The sequence below is a fragment of the Eptesicus fuscus genome, chromosome 7 (assembly GCF_027574615.1).
Source record: "Eptesicus fuscus isolate TK198812 chromosome 7, DD_ASM_mEF_20220401, whole genome shotgun sequence".
NCBI classification, from domain to species: domain Eukaryota; kingdom Metazoa; phylum Chordata; class Mammalia; order Chiroptera; family Vespertilionidae; genus Eptesicus; species Eptesicus fuscus.
Genome location: NC_072479.1, coordinates 65,683,247 through 65,702,528, shown reverse-complemented (window position 1 = coordinate 65,702,528; position 19,282 = coordinate 65,683,247). Strand labels below are relative to the sequence as shown.

General features: G+C 39.3%; 1 protein-coding gene across 4 annotated transcripts in view; it reads right to left on the bottom strand.

Annotated features, from left to right (window-relative positions):
• GXYLT1 (glucoside xylosyltransferase 1) overlaps nt 1-19,282 on the bottom strand; it is a 60,694-nt gene that overhangs the window by 40,863 nt on the left and 549 nt on the right. For 3 of the 4 annotated variants that reach the window (XM_054719153.1, XM_054719155.1, XM_054719152.1), the window contains exon 2: nt 10,548-10,640. The exons of the other annotated variant lie outside the window; for it this stretch is intronic. In XM_054719153.1, coding sequence (XP_054575128.1) covers nt 10,548-10,640 — 93 coding nt within the window. The remainder of the gene's footprint in view (nt 1-10,547; nt 10,641-19,282) is intronic. 4 annotated transcript variants of the gene reach the window in all.

Sequence of the window (19,282 nt, the reverse complement as noted above, 5' to 3'; positions counted from 1 at the left end):
CAAGACAAAACTAGTAACACATTGAAGTATTATAATACAAACAATCCACACTAAAAATGTACAAACTTGATTTTAACTCAATTTTTGCTTACAGAGATCATTTCTGGAAAATGTGTAAGAATTAGGAATTATAGTATTTAACATTACCAGTTGTATGTATACATAACTGAGATTTGCAGTAGCAGGGGATGAGAAATTTAATTATTTCTCTTAAATTTACAAGCTAAAATTACTGTAGTTATATTCTTTAGCATAGGACTTTGGAATCCTAGAGTATTCACCCACATGTTAGAGTGGTCCCAGACTGTTTTCTGAGGAAATGCTTGATCTTGCACATGGGTAATCAGTCCCTCAACCAACCAGGCTAATAGAGAACAGAAAATCACATTAAATAACATTAAATACAAGCAACTGACTATGTAAAACATATTTGGAGAAGTTGCTACATATAAAATGGTGTTCTTACAAGATTTTTACTATTCCAGAAGTAGTGGTGATATTCTTCAGCAAATTCATACATCTTAATGTTAAAATGACATTCAACATTTGGAATTTTTCACAGTAGTATAGAAAATTAAGTCTGAGTCCTGTTTTTGCTGTGCTTCCTACTAACAAGCCTGTTTTGCTAAAGGCCTGGAGATATTTAAAACAGCGGTTGAAACTGCTGCTTTTCTGGTCTAACTGGGTTCTTTGGGCCTGAAAATGGGTTCATTGCTCTTACATTGGGATATCTCACATACACAGTTACGTACTGGTAACTGGCTGTCAGCCTTTATTCGGAAGAGCAGAAAGCTCTTCAGCCAAATTACTTGTCTCCTAGAAAACATAGGGACCGTTTTCTTCCCTGAGCCCTCTACTGGGAGGCTGAAACTTAAGACTCTTCAATGCCTCCCTTTTGTTCAGGCTAATGGACCAATTATTCTATAGATCAGTGGTTCTCAAACTTCCTAATGCCGCAGCCCTTTAATACAGTTCCTCATGTTGTGGTGACCCCAACCATAAAGTTATTTTCGTTGCTGCTTCATAACTGTAATTTTGCTACTGTTAGGCGACTCTGCTAACGGTTCTCAACCACAGGTTGAGAACCGCTGCTGTAGAGCCTAAGACCATTGGAAAACACAGATATTTACATTACAATTCATTAACAGTAGCAAAATTACAGTTATGAAGCAGCAACGAAAATAATGTTATGGTTGGGGGTCACCACAACATGAGGAACTGTATTAAAGGGCCGCGGCATTAGGAAGTTTGAGAACCACTGCTATAGATGGATATGCTTTTTTTAAGAGAAAAAAATAACCTTTCCCAGATAAGTTATAAAGTTAAATGTCATTTAAATGGTGTTAAATGGAGAAGTTACATATAAAATGGTGTTCTTGCAAGAATTATTTTCACTATTCCAGAAGCAGTGGTGATATTCATCTAAGTATTAAGATCATCATTAAATTAAAACATAATATTAGGTACAGACTTTGCTTTTAATATTTAGATTCATCTGCCAGGAATGGACTTTATGAATGGCTTGAGGTGGGGACAGTCACATAATTTTGCACATGGCTATTCCACTGTGCAAGCACCAGCTATTAGTTACCCACCCACCTGGCCTGCCATGCCACTTCTTTCACATACTGGGTTAGCATAAGCTTAAATCTTTTTAAAGCTCTGTTCTTTCCCATGGACAGCAACAGAAAGCAGCAATACCTCTCCCCTTGTCTGCATTCTCTATCTGCCCCCAATTCTCCGTTGAGCCCCTCAGTTTGTAATATTAAAACCCTAGCAGAGAGAGGACTAGGTATCTACGCTTTCTATACTTATAATAAGGGGAAGAGGGGAAGGGTGGGAACCTCGTTCATCTCAAAACACAATGACACAATAAAAGACAAAGCAGTGAAGACCTACAACAATTTCACAGAGCTCTAATTATCTAATCTTTCCAGCAAATGCCTCCAGACCCCACTTCTCCATGGTATAAAGGCCCTCATTAAAGCACCAAGACTTGAGAATCTATAATGGGCTCTGATTGCTTAATTGGCCCTAACTAGATCCTGCCCCAAAGCTAAAGGCCAAGAGATTTTTAAAGTAAGCCATAATAGTCATGTGTTGCACAGAATTCTCTACATACAGAGACAAGAAGTATAACAAACCTTTTTAAGAAAAATAAGTTAAATGTTCAAGAAAAAAATAATCCCTCTAAAACCAGTCCCAGGGACTCCTCCTCCCAGGCATTTTAGCAAGGCTTATTTTAGTCACACTGCCAACACTCCTTCCACCAATTTCTATGGAAGGAGTACCATCAAATTGCATTTATTTTTCTGTTGAGTCCTTTTTTAGCGAAAGCATTATATACAGTACAGACTCAGCACCTAAACTGTGACAAGACAAAACATATTTTAACATGTCTCTGTCCACCACCGTGTCCCTAGACCCCAAGGACAGGAAATAATTGCAAGTGGAAGAAATCTAATATAAGCTTCTACTCTATAGGAAGGGGAAACTAAAACCATCTAGAAGTAACAGGGAAACAGCCATTCAAGTAATTTTGGTGACAACTGAATGGCATAATCTTATCAAGCTCTGTGAAAGTATGCTATATTTTAATCAGTGTAACTAAGAAAAAAAGGCCCTATGGATTAAAGAAATGTTATCCAAAAGGACATTTTCAAGTCAAATCTATTTTCCACAGATATGTGATTAGAAGAAAGTCTTCACATAATTCAAAGATAACACTTGAGGGTTCCCATGGCTAAATTTGGCATAAGCTGAGCATGAACAGGAATTATGAGAGTGATGCATGATAACACATTAGATTTAAAAAATGAATCCATGAGTCTACAATGACACCAAATAAAGGGATAAGGGGGAGGTGGAACTCTTTAAAGAAGAATGCCAAGAAATAAATGTAGAAAGAATAACAGAATTATGAAAATCACTAGTTTGCAATCACCATTATAATAGACTAGAGGCCCAGTGCACGGATGGGGTCTCTTAGCCTGGCCTGTGCCCTCTCGCAATCTGGGACCCTGAGGGATGTAGCAGTGCTGAAGCAGCAGGCAGCTGGGGAGGAACCCCAGCCGGGGTGGGCACAACTCCGCTGCTGCTCATCCTGGCCCCGTTGCTCCTGCCACCACCTCCGCCGCAGCTGCACTCACCAGCCGTGAGCCAAAGCTTCTGGCTGAGCAGAACCCCCGCTATGGGAGCCCACTGACCACCAGGGGGCAGCTCCTGCATTGAGCATCTGCCCCCTGGTGGTCAGTGCACGTCACAGCGACCGGTCGACCAGTCGTTCCAGTCATTCAGTCGTAATGGTCGCTTAGGTTTTTATATATATAGATAGATGATTTGAACAAGAATAACCAATGGGCCCTAACAGGTTTGGCTCAGTGGATAGAGCATCGGCCTGCGGACTGAAAGGTCCCAGGTTCGATTCCGGTCAAGGGCATGTACCTTGGTTGCGGGCACATCCCCAGTAGGGGGTGTGCAGGAGGCAGCTGATCGATGTTTCTCTCTCATCGATGTTTCTAACTCTCTCTCCCTCTCTCCCTTCCTCTCTGTAAAAAATCAATAAAATATTAAATTAAAAAAAAGAATAACCAATGGATGTTAAAATCACGTATCAAAGTATTATCCCCACACATTACAAAGGGGATAAAGATACTTTTACAAGTTTAGAAATGTAATATCAACACCTTAATCACATGATCAAACTTAACCAATAATATTATTTAAACTTATGACCTTCATAAGCCTCCTGAGAGCAGGCCCAAAGAGGAGTACAGTATCTATTATGAGTATTCCTGCCAAAAATCCTGAAACTAATCATGAGGAGACAGACAAATCTAAATAAAGGGATATTCTACAAAACAAAACACAACACAAATATCAAATCATGAAGGATACCATCCCTGCCCAAAAGGCTGAGGTACTATTCTATAGGGAAGGAGACTTTTAAAGAGATCTAATAACTGAATGCAATATATAACCCTTGAGTGGATCCTGAATGAGGGAGGAAAGACATAATATGAATATATATATCCTGTCAGTGTTAAACAACCTGAAGTAACAATTTTATTACGCTTATACTGAAGAATGTTCTTGTTCTTAGGAGCTGCAAGCTGAACACATGTAACTAGGCGGGTGTAACAAGGGTTGCAGCTGTCTCTCAAATGGTTCAGCCAAAAAAAAAAAAAAAAAAGGTGGCAAAATGTAATATTAATTAATAGATAAATAGCTAGGTGAAGGTAGGTAGTGTGCTTGCTATACTATTCTCATAACCTTTGTAGATTTGAAACTAATGGAAGTAAAATGCTGAGAGGGGAAAATCAGAAAAAAATACTATTTAAATAATACTTTACATGAGAAATTCTAATACAAACACTGTTAACAGATTCTAAGCCTTAGAATTATATTTATTTTACTGCTGTAAAAGGATCACAATACAGTTGACCCTTGAACAATATGGGAGTTAGGGGCACTGACCTCCATGCAGTCAAAAATCTGCATATAACTTTTTTTTTTTTTTTTTTTTTTTTACAGAGAGGGAGATAGAGAGTCAGAAACATCGATGAGAGAGAAACACCGACCAGCTGCCTCCCGCACACCCCCCACTGGGGACGCGCCCGCAACCAAGGCACATGCCCCCGACCGGAACTGAACCTGGGACCCCCCAGTCCGCAGGCCAACGCTCTACCCACTGAGCCAAACCGGCCTTGGCTGCATATAACTTTTAACTCCCCCCAAATTTAACTACTAATAGCCTAAACAGTTGATTAACATATATTTTGTATTACATACTGTATTTTTGCAATAAACTAAGATAAAGAAAATCATAAGAGAACATACAATTACAATATAGTAAGCATTTACTGAAAAAAAATCTGCATAAAAGTGGACCTGCACAGTTCAACCCCATGTTGTTCAAGGGTCAAATGTAATTTCTCTTCAATTTTTATTTAAACAGCATGAAAAGCTTCCAGTGTGTTCTTCTGGGCTTTTATTAAACTATGTTCTCGCCATAAAGAAAAATAATATATAATAATTAGACTAGGAATTAGCACTATGATTAAATATATAAAGTGAATCTAAACAATTACTCAAATGAAAAAATTACTGTCATGAACCATTAAAAACCTGCAGTTAACAAAATGGAAAACTATCTTCAGAAACACTAATGACAATTTCCTTAATATATAGCTTAAAAAATGTTTTTCCTCTTACTATAAAAAAAAAAAAAGTTGTGCCCTGACCGGTTTGGCTCAGTGGATAGAGTGTCGGTCTGCGGACTGAAGGGTCCTGGGTTCAGTTCCAGTCAAGGGCATGTACCTTAGTTGCGGGCACATCCCCAGTAGGGGGTGTGCAGGAGGCAGCTGATCGATGTTTCTCTCTCATCGATGTTTCTAACTCTCTATTCCTCTCCCTTCCTCTCTGTAAAAAATCAATAAAATATATTTTTTAAAAAAGTTGTGCCAAATTATCAAACTAGACAAAGCTCCTTTAAAGAGTTGTATATAAATCACTTTTGAAACAAAATACAATACTTAAAAAAACTCTTCAAGACATTATACAAGCATAAAAAAGGAAATCTAAAAATTCTACATTAAAAGCCCTGGCCGATGTAGCTCAGTTGGTTAGGCATTATCCCGTGCTGCAAAAGATTGCTGGCTCGATCCCTGGTTGGGGGCATGCAGGAGGCAGCCAATCAGTGTTATGCTTCCATATTGATGTTCCTCTCTTTCTCCCTCTCCCTTCCTCTCTCTTTAAAAAAATGAAATCAATAAAGTATTCTTTTAAAAATTTTTTAAATTCTATATTAAATATAACTATTAATTACTAAAACCTAACTTTAAACAACCTATAAAAAAAGTAAAAACATAAAAAATAAAATTACCTGTAAAAATATATTTCTTAAAATGAACATGTGACCACTCAAGAGAAGACAGATAACATTAAATTCACCTATAACCATAGATTCCATGAGCTGAAAATTGATTCCCACCATAAAGAAAAAGATTAAGTATTTTAAAAACTCAACTCTTAGAAAAATTATATTAAAACAATATTTATAATAATACTAAAATTAAGAGATTGCATAATAAAAAGATAACTAAAAATTAAAAATGCAACAAATTAGGAAGGTATTTGTAATCCATGGCAAAAGCAGAACACATTATTCTATGAGTTCATAAAATAAGCAATAAAAACTCAATAGGTAAAATATCAATACAGAAAAAATTAAAAAGCTAAATATGGAAATATATTCAACAAATAACCAACAAAATATGAATCAGTAACAAGTCATTATTTTACCCTAGTATTTGGTAAAATTATAACTCCCAGTAATGTTTAAGGTTATGGTGACACCAGTACATTCACACAATCCTGGTGCAGGCTTAAATCTATATAATTTTTAGAACATAATATAAAGCTTCATTCTTTGTAATGAATATGTGAACTCCTTTCATACGCCAGACATTGGGGATAAGTAGGAAAGCCTCAAATTTACAACCTTTGGTGAAAAGACAGAATTTTAAAAGATTTAATCAGAGCCGAAACCGGTTTGGCTCGGTGGATAGAGCGTCGGCCTGCGGACTCAAGGGTCCCGGGTTCGATTCCGGTCAAGGGCATGTGCCTTGGTTGCGGGCACATCCCCAGTGGGGGGTGTGCAGGAGGCAGCTGATCGATGTTTCTCTCTCATCGATGTTTCTGACTCTCTGTCCCTCTCTCTTCCTCTCTGTAAAAAATCAATAAAATATATTTTAAAAAATAAAATAAAATAAAAGATTTAATCAGAAATAATGGTAACTGCTTAAAATAGAAAAAAAATTGAGATTGCCCAAGAAGCTTACTACACAAACATGTAGGCTAGTCTGGAAATGCTGTGGAAAATCATTAGTTATTTACTGGTTGCCAAGCACCAGTAAAAAAAAAAAAAAAAAAAAAATCAGTAAACTATTCTTTAAAAAAATAAAAATTCTACATTAAATATAAGTATTAATTGCTAAAACATAATTTACATGATGAATATGATGTACTATCTATCTGTAAAGTCAGTCTACAAGTAGATTCAGAACCACAACAGATGAAATAGGTAAAGTAATACAGAAGACACAGAGAAGGCAGGAGCAGTGGGCAGGGAAGGGAGATCACTCTAGCTGGATAAGAAGCGATGAGCATGGTAGATAAGGCAACAGGAAGGAAGAGGCCATCAGGAGCAACTGTGAAAGGAAAAGGGTAGAAGTGTCACTGTGGACTGACATGTGAAAGTCAGTTGTAAACCAAGATTCAATAGCTGGATAAGAAGTGATGAGCATGGTAGATAAGGCAACAGGAAGGAGGAGGCCATCAGGAGCAACTGTGAAAGGAGACCAGTACAAGAGTCACTGTGGACTGACAGATGAAAGTCAGTGGTAAACCAAGATACAATCTACAGATGAGGGAAAGTGGGAGGAGCTAGACCCCGCGTTCAGGTCTGAACAAGAGTGTCTGAGGTATCTGAATCGGCAAGGTAAAATAACCAACATGCAGCTGGAAATACAGTCGTGGAGCTCAGAAATGAGATCTGGACTAGAGACACCAGTTGAACAGATTATCCTCAGTGGGGAGAGGAAAGAGCAGAGTTCTAAGGAACTTCGATGTTTAGGAGTCAGGAATAGAGAAAGGAGTCCAGATCAAAGAGCTGAGGACACTAGTCTCCAGAGCCAGAGACTGGTAGAGTTGAAAGAAAGAAAGAGGAAGTGGTCACCAGTGTCAAATGGACAAGAAAAGTGAGATGAGGCCCAGAAGAGAGGCAGGGGTAACTTCAATGAGAGGCAGGCACCGCTCATAGTGGACTGAGGTGTGAAGGGCTGGTTGGTTTACAGAAGGAAGCCAGTAGACACTCTTAAGAAGTTTGCTGGTAATGGGAAAGAGAATAAATAAGAGACAATTTTCATTTTTATGTTACTCTATGTTCATTGTATAATAAATTGGGAGAAAATAATCCTCCCAGATAAACTTTGATCAAAATAAAATTATATAAAGAACTAGAGGCCCTTGCCGAAACTGGTTTGGCTCAATAGATAGAGCGTCTGCCTGCGGACTGAAGGGTCCCAGGTTTGATTCCGGGCAAGGGCATGTACCTTGGTTGCGGGCACATCCCCAGTAGGGGGTGTGCAGGAGGCAGCTGATCGATGTTTCTCTTTCATCAGTGTTTCTAACTCTCTATCCCTCTCCCTTCCTCTCTGTAAAAAATCAATAATATGCACACACACACACACACACACACACAAAAAAAAAAAAAAAAAAAGAACTAGAGGCCTGATGCACGAAAATTCATGCAAGAGTAGGCCTTCCATCCCCTGGCTGCCAGCACCGGCCTCCCTCCGGCACCCGGCACCCCGGACCCGGGCTTCCCTCCTCAGGCCACGGGCAGGCACTCGAGACCCAGGCTGGCTTCCCTCCGGCCCCAGCTTCGTCAGGAAGGACATCCGGAATGATGTGCGGGAGACGTCCAGTCTAATTAGCATATTACCCTTTTATTATTATAGATTCAAAGCAGGGGCAGGCCTGGGAAGAAGAAAATGGTGCCAGCGAGGTGCCCACTGGTGCCCGGCAAAATATGAGACCTAAGGGTACAGTAAAAGGGAATTTCAAAGAAGCTTTACCTCTTTTAAGTAAGGAGGTGGGGCAGACAAGGCAACCTAGTGGAGTCAGGGAAAAGGGGGGTATTATTTAGAACAAATACTGAAATGGAGGGAGGGAAGGATGTGGCTATTATATGGCATTTTGGCTTGGCTATGTGTTTGAAGAGAATGAGTTAAGTGTGAGGGATCCTAAGTTCTAAGTAAGAAACAAAATGGTTACAGATATATACTATGGATTGAATATTACAAGTAGAGAGTATAACAGGGAAGTGTAACTTTTAAAACTTCAAATTCAGGAGAGTAACAAGCTCAAGGGTTTACATTATATATTCATTCACATGTAATTACTTCCAGGGACTGGGGACGCCAAATCAAAAGGAATAATAAACAGAGGCTCCGGGATTCAGACCAGGTCCACTTCCCTGGGCTACTCTTGCAGTTGAGGAGGAGGATTATTCCTCATGCCTTATGATTATAACTTACAAAAGAGTCTGGGTTATATAGATCAGAGCATACGGAAGTTTTCAAACTTACCAAGCTTCTAGAGTGAGGAAATTTATGACACAAGGCTGAAAACAGCAAGGTGACGCTTGTCAAGGCTCTATTCATTAGCAGACTTTTATAAAAATAAAAAATATGAAGCCCCAATTCTCCAAAATTATGATCAAGCTAAGGGTAAGATTAACTTTCAAAAGGATAAGATCATTTTTAAAAGTTTGAATAATCTGATTTGACCATCCATATTAGAATTTTAATCTTTCCATAGCAATGAGATATAATTAAAATATCTGATTTCAACGATTCCCTCCCAGTAGTTCCTGAAACACATAATGTATTGGGAATATAAGAATTGTAAAATATATACTATTACATATTAAAATGTGTATTAGTTCTTCCCACCTAGACTACTTCACCTCCTGTCCTTGAGCCTATTCATCTTGCAGGAGCTCCCTCCGGGAAGCCTTCCCTGATGCCTTAAGATGATCCCACCTGATGGACGACTCACCTGTTTCTCCCATCATCATAGCTATAATACATCACCCTCTGCAATCTCAGGTTTACTAGCTCCAGTCAGAATGTAAGCTGCAGAAGGATGAAGCCACATTAACTAGACTCACAGTCTGGTTCTCAGCACGCAGCCCTGTGCCTGGCAAACTGAATGAGTAAATGTAAATGACTCACAAGACACAGTAAAAGTAGGTGACTCTCAAATTTTACCTTAGGGAAGAGCATTTCAGGCTACCGCCGCTCTCTCGCCTGTCACTATCTCAGGAAGACAGGCTGATGTCTCATTCAATACTTGCTGCTTTCACTGAAAGTTAGGGCAGGAAAGGGACCCGAGAGGTCAGCCAATCCAGTGCCTTCCTTATCCAGAGAAGTGAACAAGGCCAAACTATTCAGGAATTTAAGAGATCAATAAACAATGCCATGTCATTTGCTCCTTCATTAAACCCTGATCTTTATCCTCCCACTCCCCAATATTCAATTTCTGCTAATAACCAAAATAATCCTTGTCAAGGTGTCCCCATCCACTTGCAAAATGTTTGTTTACAATACTAACTTTAAATTAAATAAATGTCACGTATATGTATGTATCTCTGTAAAAATCAGTGGAAGTCTATCTTAAACCACCTATTTATCACTTTATCACTCGTTACCTAAAATTAGATCATAAATTTTACTAAGAACAATGGTTTATCATAGCATCTAAAAAGATCAGAGCATTTTATATGCATTATGTACTTCATTCCTTTTCACAGCAATAACTACAAAGTAGGGGAAAAAACAGAAAATAAATCATTTACTTGTATGATGATATATTACAGGGGGGGAAACATTTTTACATCCTATTTATTATTAAAAAAAATGCATCTACTATCTAATCTTAGCTACACTGACTGATCTGCCAATTAAATATTAAGTGCCTACCTAAAAGCCGCTTCCCAAAAGCAGTTCATTCCACAAACATCAGAGGGCAGCATCCAATAGGGATTCCAGTAACACAGAGAGAAATCTTTACACCTAACAGAGTAAGACAGAAATAGAGTCCTAAGTGAGTATTTCAGTTTAACACTAACAAGGAATTTACCCTAAAACATAACTTACTGTTCTATTTTACAGCAATAAAACCGCAAATCCAATTTTGCAAATTCAATATTGCTACAGTAATTTGAGGATTTTTGAAAATTGATTTCTCCATTACTTAGGGTACCATTATTTTAAATAGAACTTTAAAACCTTAGGGTGGAATATACAACAGATTGGAAACCAGTTTCCTAGTCAGGAACTCTCCTAATATATTAAAATCCCCTCCTTAGACAATACAGAAAATACAAGAGTACATCTAAAATTTTCCTTCCGCCCTGGCTGGTTTGGCTCAAGTGGTTGGAGCGTCAGCCCACGGAACAAAGGGTCTCGGGTTCTATTCCCAAAGTTATGTACCTTGGTTGCAGGGGTGTGGGAGGCAATGAAGCATTGTGTCTCTCTCACATCTGTTTTTCTCCCCCTTCCCCACCTCTCTCTAAAATAATCAGTGGAAAGACTAACCTCCGGTGAGGATTAATTAAGAAAATAAAATTAAAATTTCCTTCATGGACTGCACATATTCCCCTTAGAATAAAATCCATTTTAGCCAAACAAAATATTTGCTTATCCTGAAGCAAAATTAAAATGCCACAATGCTGATGAAAAGGCAAGAGGAACTTTAAATGTTTTCAAATTAATCCTCAATCAAAGCTTCTTGTATGGTGTTTCAAACTGAAAAAAATATGAAATCATGGCTCAGTTTCATTATCTACATTATGTCAGTTTTTGCTATATTATACACGCTCAAATGGAGGCTCGAATGTGTTCTTTCTCCTTCAATTGCAGGTTGGAGCAAAAAACAAAACAATGCTTCACGTTACAAAAAGCATGTTTTTCATCGTTATTCCTTTTCAGAACAGTCTAGTTTGAAATCACTACAGTGGAGGCCTGGGTATTAAATTAACCAAGTATGAACTCAGAGTGAGGTACTAAACCAGGTCACCTCATATCCAATCACCCTGAAGCTTTGTTTTCTCTCCACGGATTCAATTATAAGTTACTGTTCTACAAGGAAAGGTTTATGTAATTTCAGATTCGAAAAGATCTCTGATCATACCTCTCACAAGTGCCAATGCCTCACACCAGACCTATTAAATCAATCTCCAAGCACAGGGTCAGGCACTGGTGGTTTTTAAAATGCTGCCTAAGTAATTCTGTACACTACTGCATAAAACTATAAAGTCTACATTTTAAAATCAATGGGAAAAAGATACATTGCAATCTGATTTTCCTTTAAAGGGACACCCTTTTCAAACATAACATGTTACATACCTTAATTTAGGTGGTTGATAAATCAGAAAAAAAGCAACTGTGGGCAGACAAGTAAAACATACAAGTTGATCAGGAAACATGTTTGCCCCCCCCAGGCATGGTTATGAGTTTTTTTAAGACTTGCATTTCACACTAGACACAGGCTCAGCAGTGGTGATAAGAGAGTTCTTTTCAGATGCAAATGTTTTCACATCCCTTTAAGCCTCACAACAAACTTGTTCAAACAGATATCTCCATCCTTCAGATTCAGACATCATCACCGCTTTCTTTCAACAAATTTATTGATAATCAATCCTAAAGTGCACCTTTGTTCCAAGAAGGAAATAACTAATCCGGTTATTCCACCTCTCCATGTCAAACCTTACAACAGTAGAAAATGGATAATAAACTCTCAAATTACTCCCTAATTAAATTTTTCTATAAAAGTTATTGCTTAAAATTACATAATAATACCATTTTTTTGCTTCAACTTACAATCCTCAATCCCTCGGCCGTAGGCAACCACAAATCTATTTTCTGTCTCCATAGATTTTGCCCGTTACTGGCATTTCACAAAAATGGAATCATATAATATGTGACCTTCTGAGTCTGATTTCATTCACTAGCGTACTATTTTCAAGGTTCACCCAGTGTAGCATTTATCATACACTTCATTACTTTTTATAGCCAAACTATATTCCATCTATGGATGGATATACACATTTTGTTTATTCATCAGGTGATAGACATTTGGGTTGTTTCCCAATTTTTTACTATTATATACAATGCTGCTGTTATGACTATCCATGCAGTTTTTCTGTGAGCATATGTTTGCAATTCTCTTGAGTCTACACTTAAAAGTGGAATTGCCAGATCATGTAATCACTGTCAAGTGATTAATGCAGATGAAGCTACACGTAAAAAAGCTAAGTTTTAGGTAAGTTTCTTGACTATAACTTAATCTCAGAAAACACAGTTTATAAAAGGATGTTTTTCTGCCTTTCTTTAATGGGAATGTAAAACATAAGTGCTAGTGAGTACACGTGCTTTTTTTTTTTTAATCATAAAACACTGAGGTGCTGCTAGCAAAAGGTGGCATAAAGTGTCTTACCTCCCAAATTTACATTCTCTTATGAAAAATTGATTTTAAAAATTAAGATACAGAGTAGAAACTCATTACATACAGTAACTGTTACTATAAGCAATAAATTAAGAAAAGCAACTAATCTGGAGACAGATAGCACTTGTAGTTTCAGGCCAGAAAAAAATAATAAAGCTTAAAAATACTGGAAAAGTAAAAGTAGTTATCCAAGTTCTGGTTATTAATTGCTTTTTCTTTTATTCCTTAAAGCTATTAGAAATGGATACTAGATATACAACATTCGAAAGGTAGTAATTCTATTAAATACTTTTAATGGAGCAAAACTGTAAGCTAAGCTAAGTGGGTATGTCTTCAGTAAACAGTGAGTGATATTAAAAATCAGACAAGTCCATAAATGCAGTATTTTCACTGTGGATCAAATTGAAATAAAATTTTTCTGTGGCTCATCCTCAACTTTCTTATGGCTTAAAGTTTCTAGCTCTAGATGGCTTGTCCATAGCAAACTGATCAGGCGTAGCACAAAAGATCTCTGTGGTGATAAAACAGTTCTGCATCCTGATTGTGTCATGGTTACATGAATTAACATCTGTAATAAAATTACACAAAATTGCACATACAAATGAGTGCATGTAAAACTGGTTAGAAGTATGGGTTACTCAATGTCAAATTTGGGGGTTATATTATATTATATTATACTGATACATATATATTCCAGATATAGTAGTATATAAGATTTCATGTACATATAGTGGTAAGGTTTTACTACTGAGGGAAAGTGAGTGAACATGGGGTATCTCAGCCACTTCCTGTGGACCTACACATCAAAAGTTTAAAAAAATAAAGCTGGCCAAAAATAAAATTCCCCAAAATTTCAGTACTTGAAAAATGTTACAAAAATTGAGACATTTCATGCTGTAAAGTGAGCATTTAACACAATGCTCACCACAACATCAGTTCTCAAATTTAAAGTTTTCTTTAAAAACTTAAATCTGATCATGGAAAGTCTTTTATACTTTTTAATTAAACTGAAAAAAGCTATTTTTCTTATCAAAATGTCTATGAGGCTTCAGTGAAAACCATGCACAACTTAGAGAGTCAGGGATAAGTCCAGGCATATCCAGCATGAGAATGTGGAAGCTTGAATGAGGTGCCACAAGCCAACGGTGCAGCTGCAAGGCACGGATCCGCCGTGGTAAAGGAGCCCAGGCCCATGAGACTGACACAGCACCCTTCTTTAAAGGTCAGAGCCTGGGTCACTCACCTTCAACTGAAACTTGTCTCCAGACAACTTCAATTCACTTTTAGCTTCTTTTTCCTTAAATCTCTAATTTCATGAATACACAGGATGTGGGAAAAGGATTACTTACATATAAATGGCACTAAACAATATTAATCTATATATATAAAAGCCTAAGCGACCGTTCGACCATTCGACTGGTAGCTATGATGTACACTGACCAGCTGCGGGGACTGGGCTGAAACTGGCAGTCCGACATCCCCCGAGGGGTCCCAGATTGCGAGAGGGCATAGGCCAGGCCGAAGGACCCCACCAGTGCACGAATCCTGTGCACTGGGCCTCTAATATTAGATAACCATTTCTAAAATAAGTTAGCATCACATTGCACCCCCCACCCAAAAAAATGCTGGATTAAAGATTTAAATGTAAAAAAGTTTGGGAGGGGGGGACCCTCTTGTTAGAAATGACAAAAGTAAAAATAAAGGAGAAAAACTGTCTATCTGAATACATAAGAGTTTTAAGCTCCACATGGTATACAAACTGAAAAAAAAAATAATTTAACATGGGGGGAAAGTACTTTCAACAGGTATGGCTGATAATAATCTTAATGTTTTAAAATAGGATTTCTAAATCAAAAGTACACATTTCTCATTAGCCTAATCACTTTCCCCTGCAAAAGCACAGAACAATATTTTAATTAATTAATTATTAGCCAGGTTTGTGCTAAACACTTTACAACTATGTGAAATATGATCTTCAGTGCACTAAAATTACAAGGTGCAGAGAATTTCTTTTATACAAGTTGTCTCTACATTAACAAAGTGGAGAATTACAGTCAATATTACTGTAATAAGTATGTATGGTGCCAGGAGAGTAACAGACTTATCAAGGCACCACTTCGTAAATTATGTGTCTAACCACTATGCTGTACACCTGAAATCAGTATTAAAAAAATACTGAATGTCAACTATAATTGAAAAAAAAACAAAACTTTTTTAAAGCAGAGATTAAGGTGACTTTAGTAATTCAACCTTCTTCATTGGTCACTTCCCCAACTCCTCTCTTCTTAAAAAATAACTTTACCTCTAACTGATGAGGAAATGTGTTCAAGGTTAACACAGCCCGTAAATGACAAAGCTGAAATATGTGTCTCCAAAACCCTTATACTTGCCACTCTAAATTCTCCATGAAACCTACTAGTGTTCCCAGGGCCAGCAGAAATAACAACTCGATGGCCTACCAGGGGTTGGCAAACTCATTAGTCAACAGAGCCAAATATCAACAGTACAACGATTGAAATTTCTTTTGAGAGCCAAATTTTTTAAACTTAAACTTTTTCTAACGCCACTTCTTCAAAATAGACTCGCCCAGGCCGTGGTATTTTGTGGAAGAGCCACACTCAAGGGGCCAAAGAGCAGCATGTGGCTCGCGAGCCACAGTTTGCCGACCACGGGCCTATCCAGATCTGAAAATCAGTCACACAAAGGGCATGGACAGTCCAGAAATGGTATCACTGAAATGCTTAGTATTTGTTGATTCCCTATGGCCAATATGCTATATAGTCACAACAGGATGAGATCTTGAAAATCACTGTCAAGATTCATCAGTGAAATGCGAGAGTTTAATCACCCTGAATAGCTAAAGTCGCAAAATGGCACATAACTCCTTCACAGAAGTACTGAGGCCTGGCTATAGTAACTGCTTTCGGTTGAATAACTTACACAGTTTGTCCCATACTGAATAGCTTAAGCGTTACTCTAGGAGGAAGAACCACTGCCCACCCACCATACTTCCCCTCCTTTGTGGCACCCACCACTCCACTCCAACACCAATCATGGGATTCTCTCCACCACAGGGATGTGCAAGCAACACAGAGCCAGACGATCAGAGGTCCCATTCCAGGCATTGCTGACTGGTCCACGGTGGACATGTGAAGAAAGCAAGAGCAATGAGTGCCTTTCCCTAGAATTTTCTACTTGAGATTAGAGAAGAAACATTGCAAGGAGCACTCCATGAACCAGGCCTGTCTACAGTGGAAGAGAATGAGAGCCCCCAGTCCCTGAGGTCCCTGAAGATGCCTGGGCATTTTTCCTTCAGTGTTGTTCCTTCCAGCAACCCATATAAGCCTATAAATATCTATTTTTGCTTAAGTGAGTTTTATTGGATTTTAATCACTGACAACTAAGAATCCTGATTATTACAAATTAAGTAAGGTGAGTATCCTATACAATTAAAGCCTAATATGCAAATCAACCAAACAGCGGAACGACCGGTCGCTATGACGTGCACTGACCACCAGGGGGCAGATGCTCAATGCAGGAGCTGTACCCAGCCCACAGGCCCCAGGCCAGCCAAGGCAGGTACCAGCGGGAGCCCTCCAACTGCCCCGTTGGTCGCCCCGCAGAAGGAGGCGACTGGCGGCAGCAGGGGGTGGGGCCGGCCGGTGAGCAGGTGGTGGCGGGGCCATCGGGGGGCAGGGCCGGCCGGCAAGCGGATGGCAGTGCCCCCCAATCGCCTCCAAGGAGGGTGCCAGCAAGCCCCCCCCCCCCCCCCCCGCATCGCCCCACTGGTCACCCTGCAGAGGGAGGCGACTGGCGGCAGTGGTGGGGGATGGGACCAGCGAGCGGGAAGCACCAGGCTGGTCAAGGTGGGTGCCAGCGGGCTCCCCCCCCCCCCATCACCCCACAGATCGGCCCTGATCGCCGGCCAGGCCTAGGGACCCTACCCGTGCATGAATTTCGTGCACTGGGCCTCTAGTTATCTACATATTACAGGTGAGAAAACTGAAGCAGAGAGGTGGTCAAGGTTGCACAGCAAACAGAGCCAGAATGAGAACACAGGCTTCTCTGACTCTAAGACCTTTGCATTTTCTAAATACCAAAATAATAGATTCAAATGGAATGCACTAATCAATAACAGATTTCACTAAAAAACTGTTCCTATCATTTTTGTTTTCACTCTGAGTACTTGGAAAGACCTTTCTAAGTATGTTGTTGTCATGGAATTCCATGCAACCAATATTTTCTGTAAGAGAGTTGACCCATGGACCCTGCTGGGTATCAACCTAGATCCCATGTATTAAATGAAAGAAAGAAATGATGGTCTTCATCTTTCAAGTAAGAGAGCCTCAAAAAAGGTAAGACGACAATGGTAATCGAGTCCTACAGAAAAAGGGACGATTTTGTTTGCCTCATAGCCCCATTCTCCACTGATGAAACACTACAGACTGGGTTCTTATCACAGCAGCGTCATAGAAAGAGCACTTGGAGAGCAATTAAAGGATATATAATTTTTAATCCTGGTCCAATCCAATGACCGATGCCCTATGAACCTTGGTCAAATGATTTAAACACAGGAAGGGAGGTGACGGATGCCTACTCCATATCCTACAATAGTCCAAGAAGTTGCCTGAAGTCTATGAGAAATATAAAAAGATGTTATAAGTGATAATATCTAAAATTAAGAGTCCTGATGTCTTAGGAATTCTCCTGACCTTAATCAAAGCATAGGGTAAAAACATGACAACACAGCTTTCCCACGTTGTCCCTCTGCCCAAACTTCTTATGCATGAACGTGTGGTGGAATGTCTTTCATCAGTTTTACAAAGACTTTAGTTCTTTTTAGTTACACCTTTATTTTTAACTTAGACGTTTGCCCCATTTAAAATGAGGAGTTCTGCTGCTCAGGGGACCTGTCATGTCCAGCTTTTTGGTTGCCTCTACTCTGACACATCAAAATTAAGATTTCAGTGATGGTTCTACAAAACAAAAATTTATTAAAATGCAGGTGCTTATTTTCTAAACGGCCAATAAAGACACTGTTAAAATTAGCTGGCTAAAGCAAATACAATTTATAAAAATCTGCCACAAAATAAAGTATAGGTGAGACAAAGCACTGAAAATGAATGTCACTCTATCAAACTGAAATGCTAATACCCATCGTATTATTTCATTTAATGGTTTGATTAAAATGATTTCGTTTCCACCAATTTACAATGCTTCACAATATTATAAACCGCTGCTTTTCACGGTTTATATACTCAGGATGAGTATTTTTCATGACCTCATCCTGGTCTTGAAGTCACTGCCTCTCCCAAGACAGAGAACTTGAGTTTACAAACCCGGCTCTGGAAGCAGTTCTGCTTTTAGGAATAGAGTGCTGATGTCCTAGGCATTCGCCTGACTGTCATCAAATCAGAGGGCAACAACCTGGCCATTTCCATGCTCCTCTGCCCCAAATGTCCCTTTCATGTGGGGAATGGTCATCAACTCTCAAAAGAAGGTTCAACAGCCCCCGTCTCGCGGCGCCCCCTCCTCCTTCCAATGCCATGCTTTCGCTATCCAGGCAGCCTCGGCCTGTCCCGAAGGGAGGGCTCCGGCCGGTCCCACACAGGCGCCCACCGCCATCCAGTCCGTCCCCAGGAAGTGGGGGCGCTCGGGGTTTGTTAAGCATTCACAACGCGCGGCATTCTCTTCTCCCTTAGATCGCACGTCGACTCCAACTCCGGCAGTGGTTTGTGTGCGCCCACCTCCATCATTCTGCTGCTCTTTAAACACCCATTTTTAAAGGGGACCTCCACCCCGCCTCACAAAAGACGCGGGCATGTGAAGTGTCGCTCATCTTTTTGAACTTGCTGCAAGTTTCAGAAGAGGCTGTTTCCTAAGGAAAAATCCAATCAGCCTAAGTGCTCGGTCCAGCTTTAACTAACCAATTAGTAATGACAAATTTAAACGTCAACACACAAAAATTAGACTCCCCATTCAGGAGGGGATAAAAAAAAACACAAAAAACAATTGAACTAGGGCGACAGCCTGTGTAAGATTTCAACCTGAACTCCATGGAAACAAGAGGGAATTCCGACTCACAGCAAGAAGGCTTTTGTGAGGCATCTCTTATTTTCAAAGAACCCTTTTTTTAAAAAAACCAACTGCCCATTAAAAGTTGAAAATTAATTTCTTCTGCATTAAAAGAGCGCAGAAGGCATGGGTC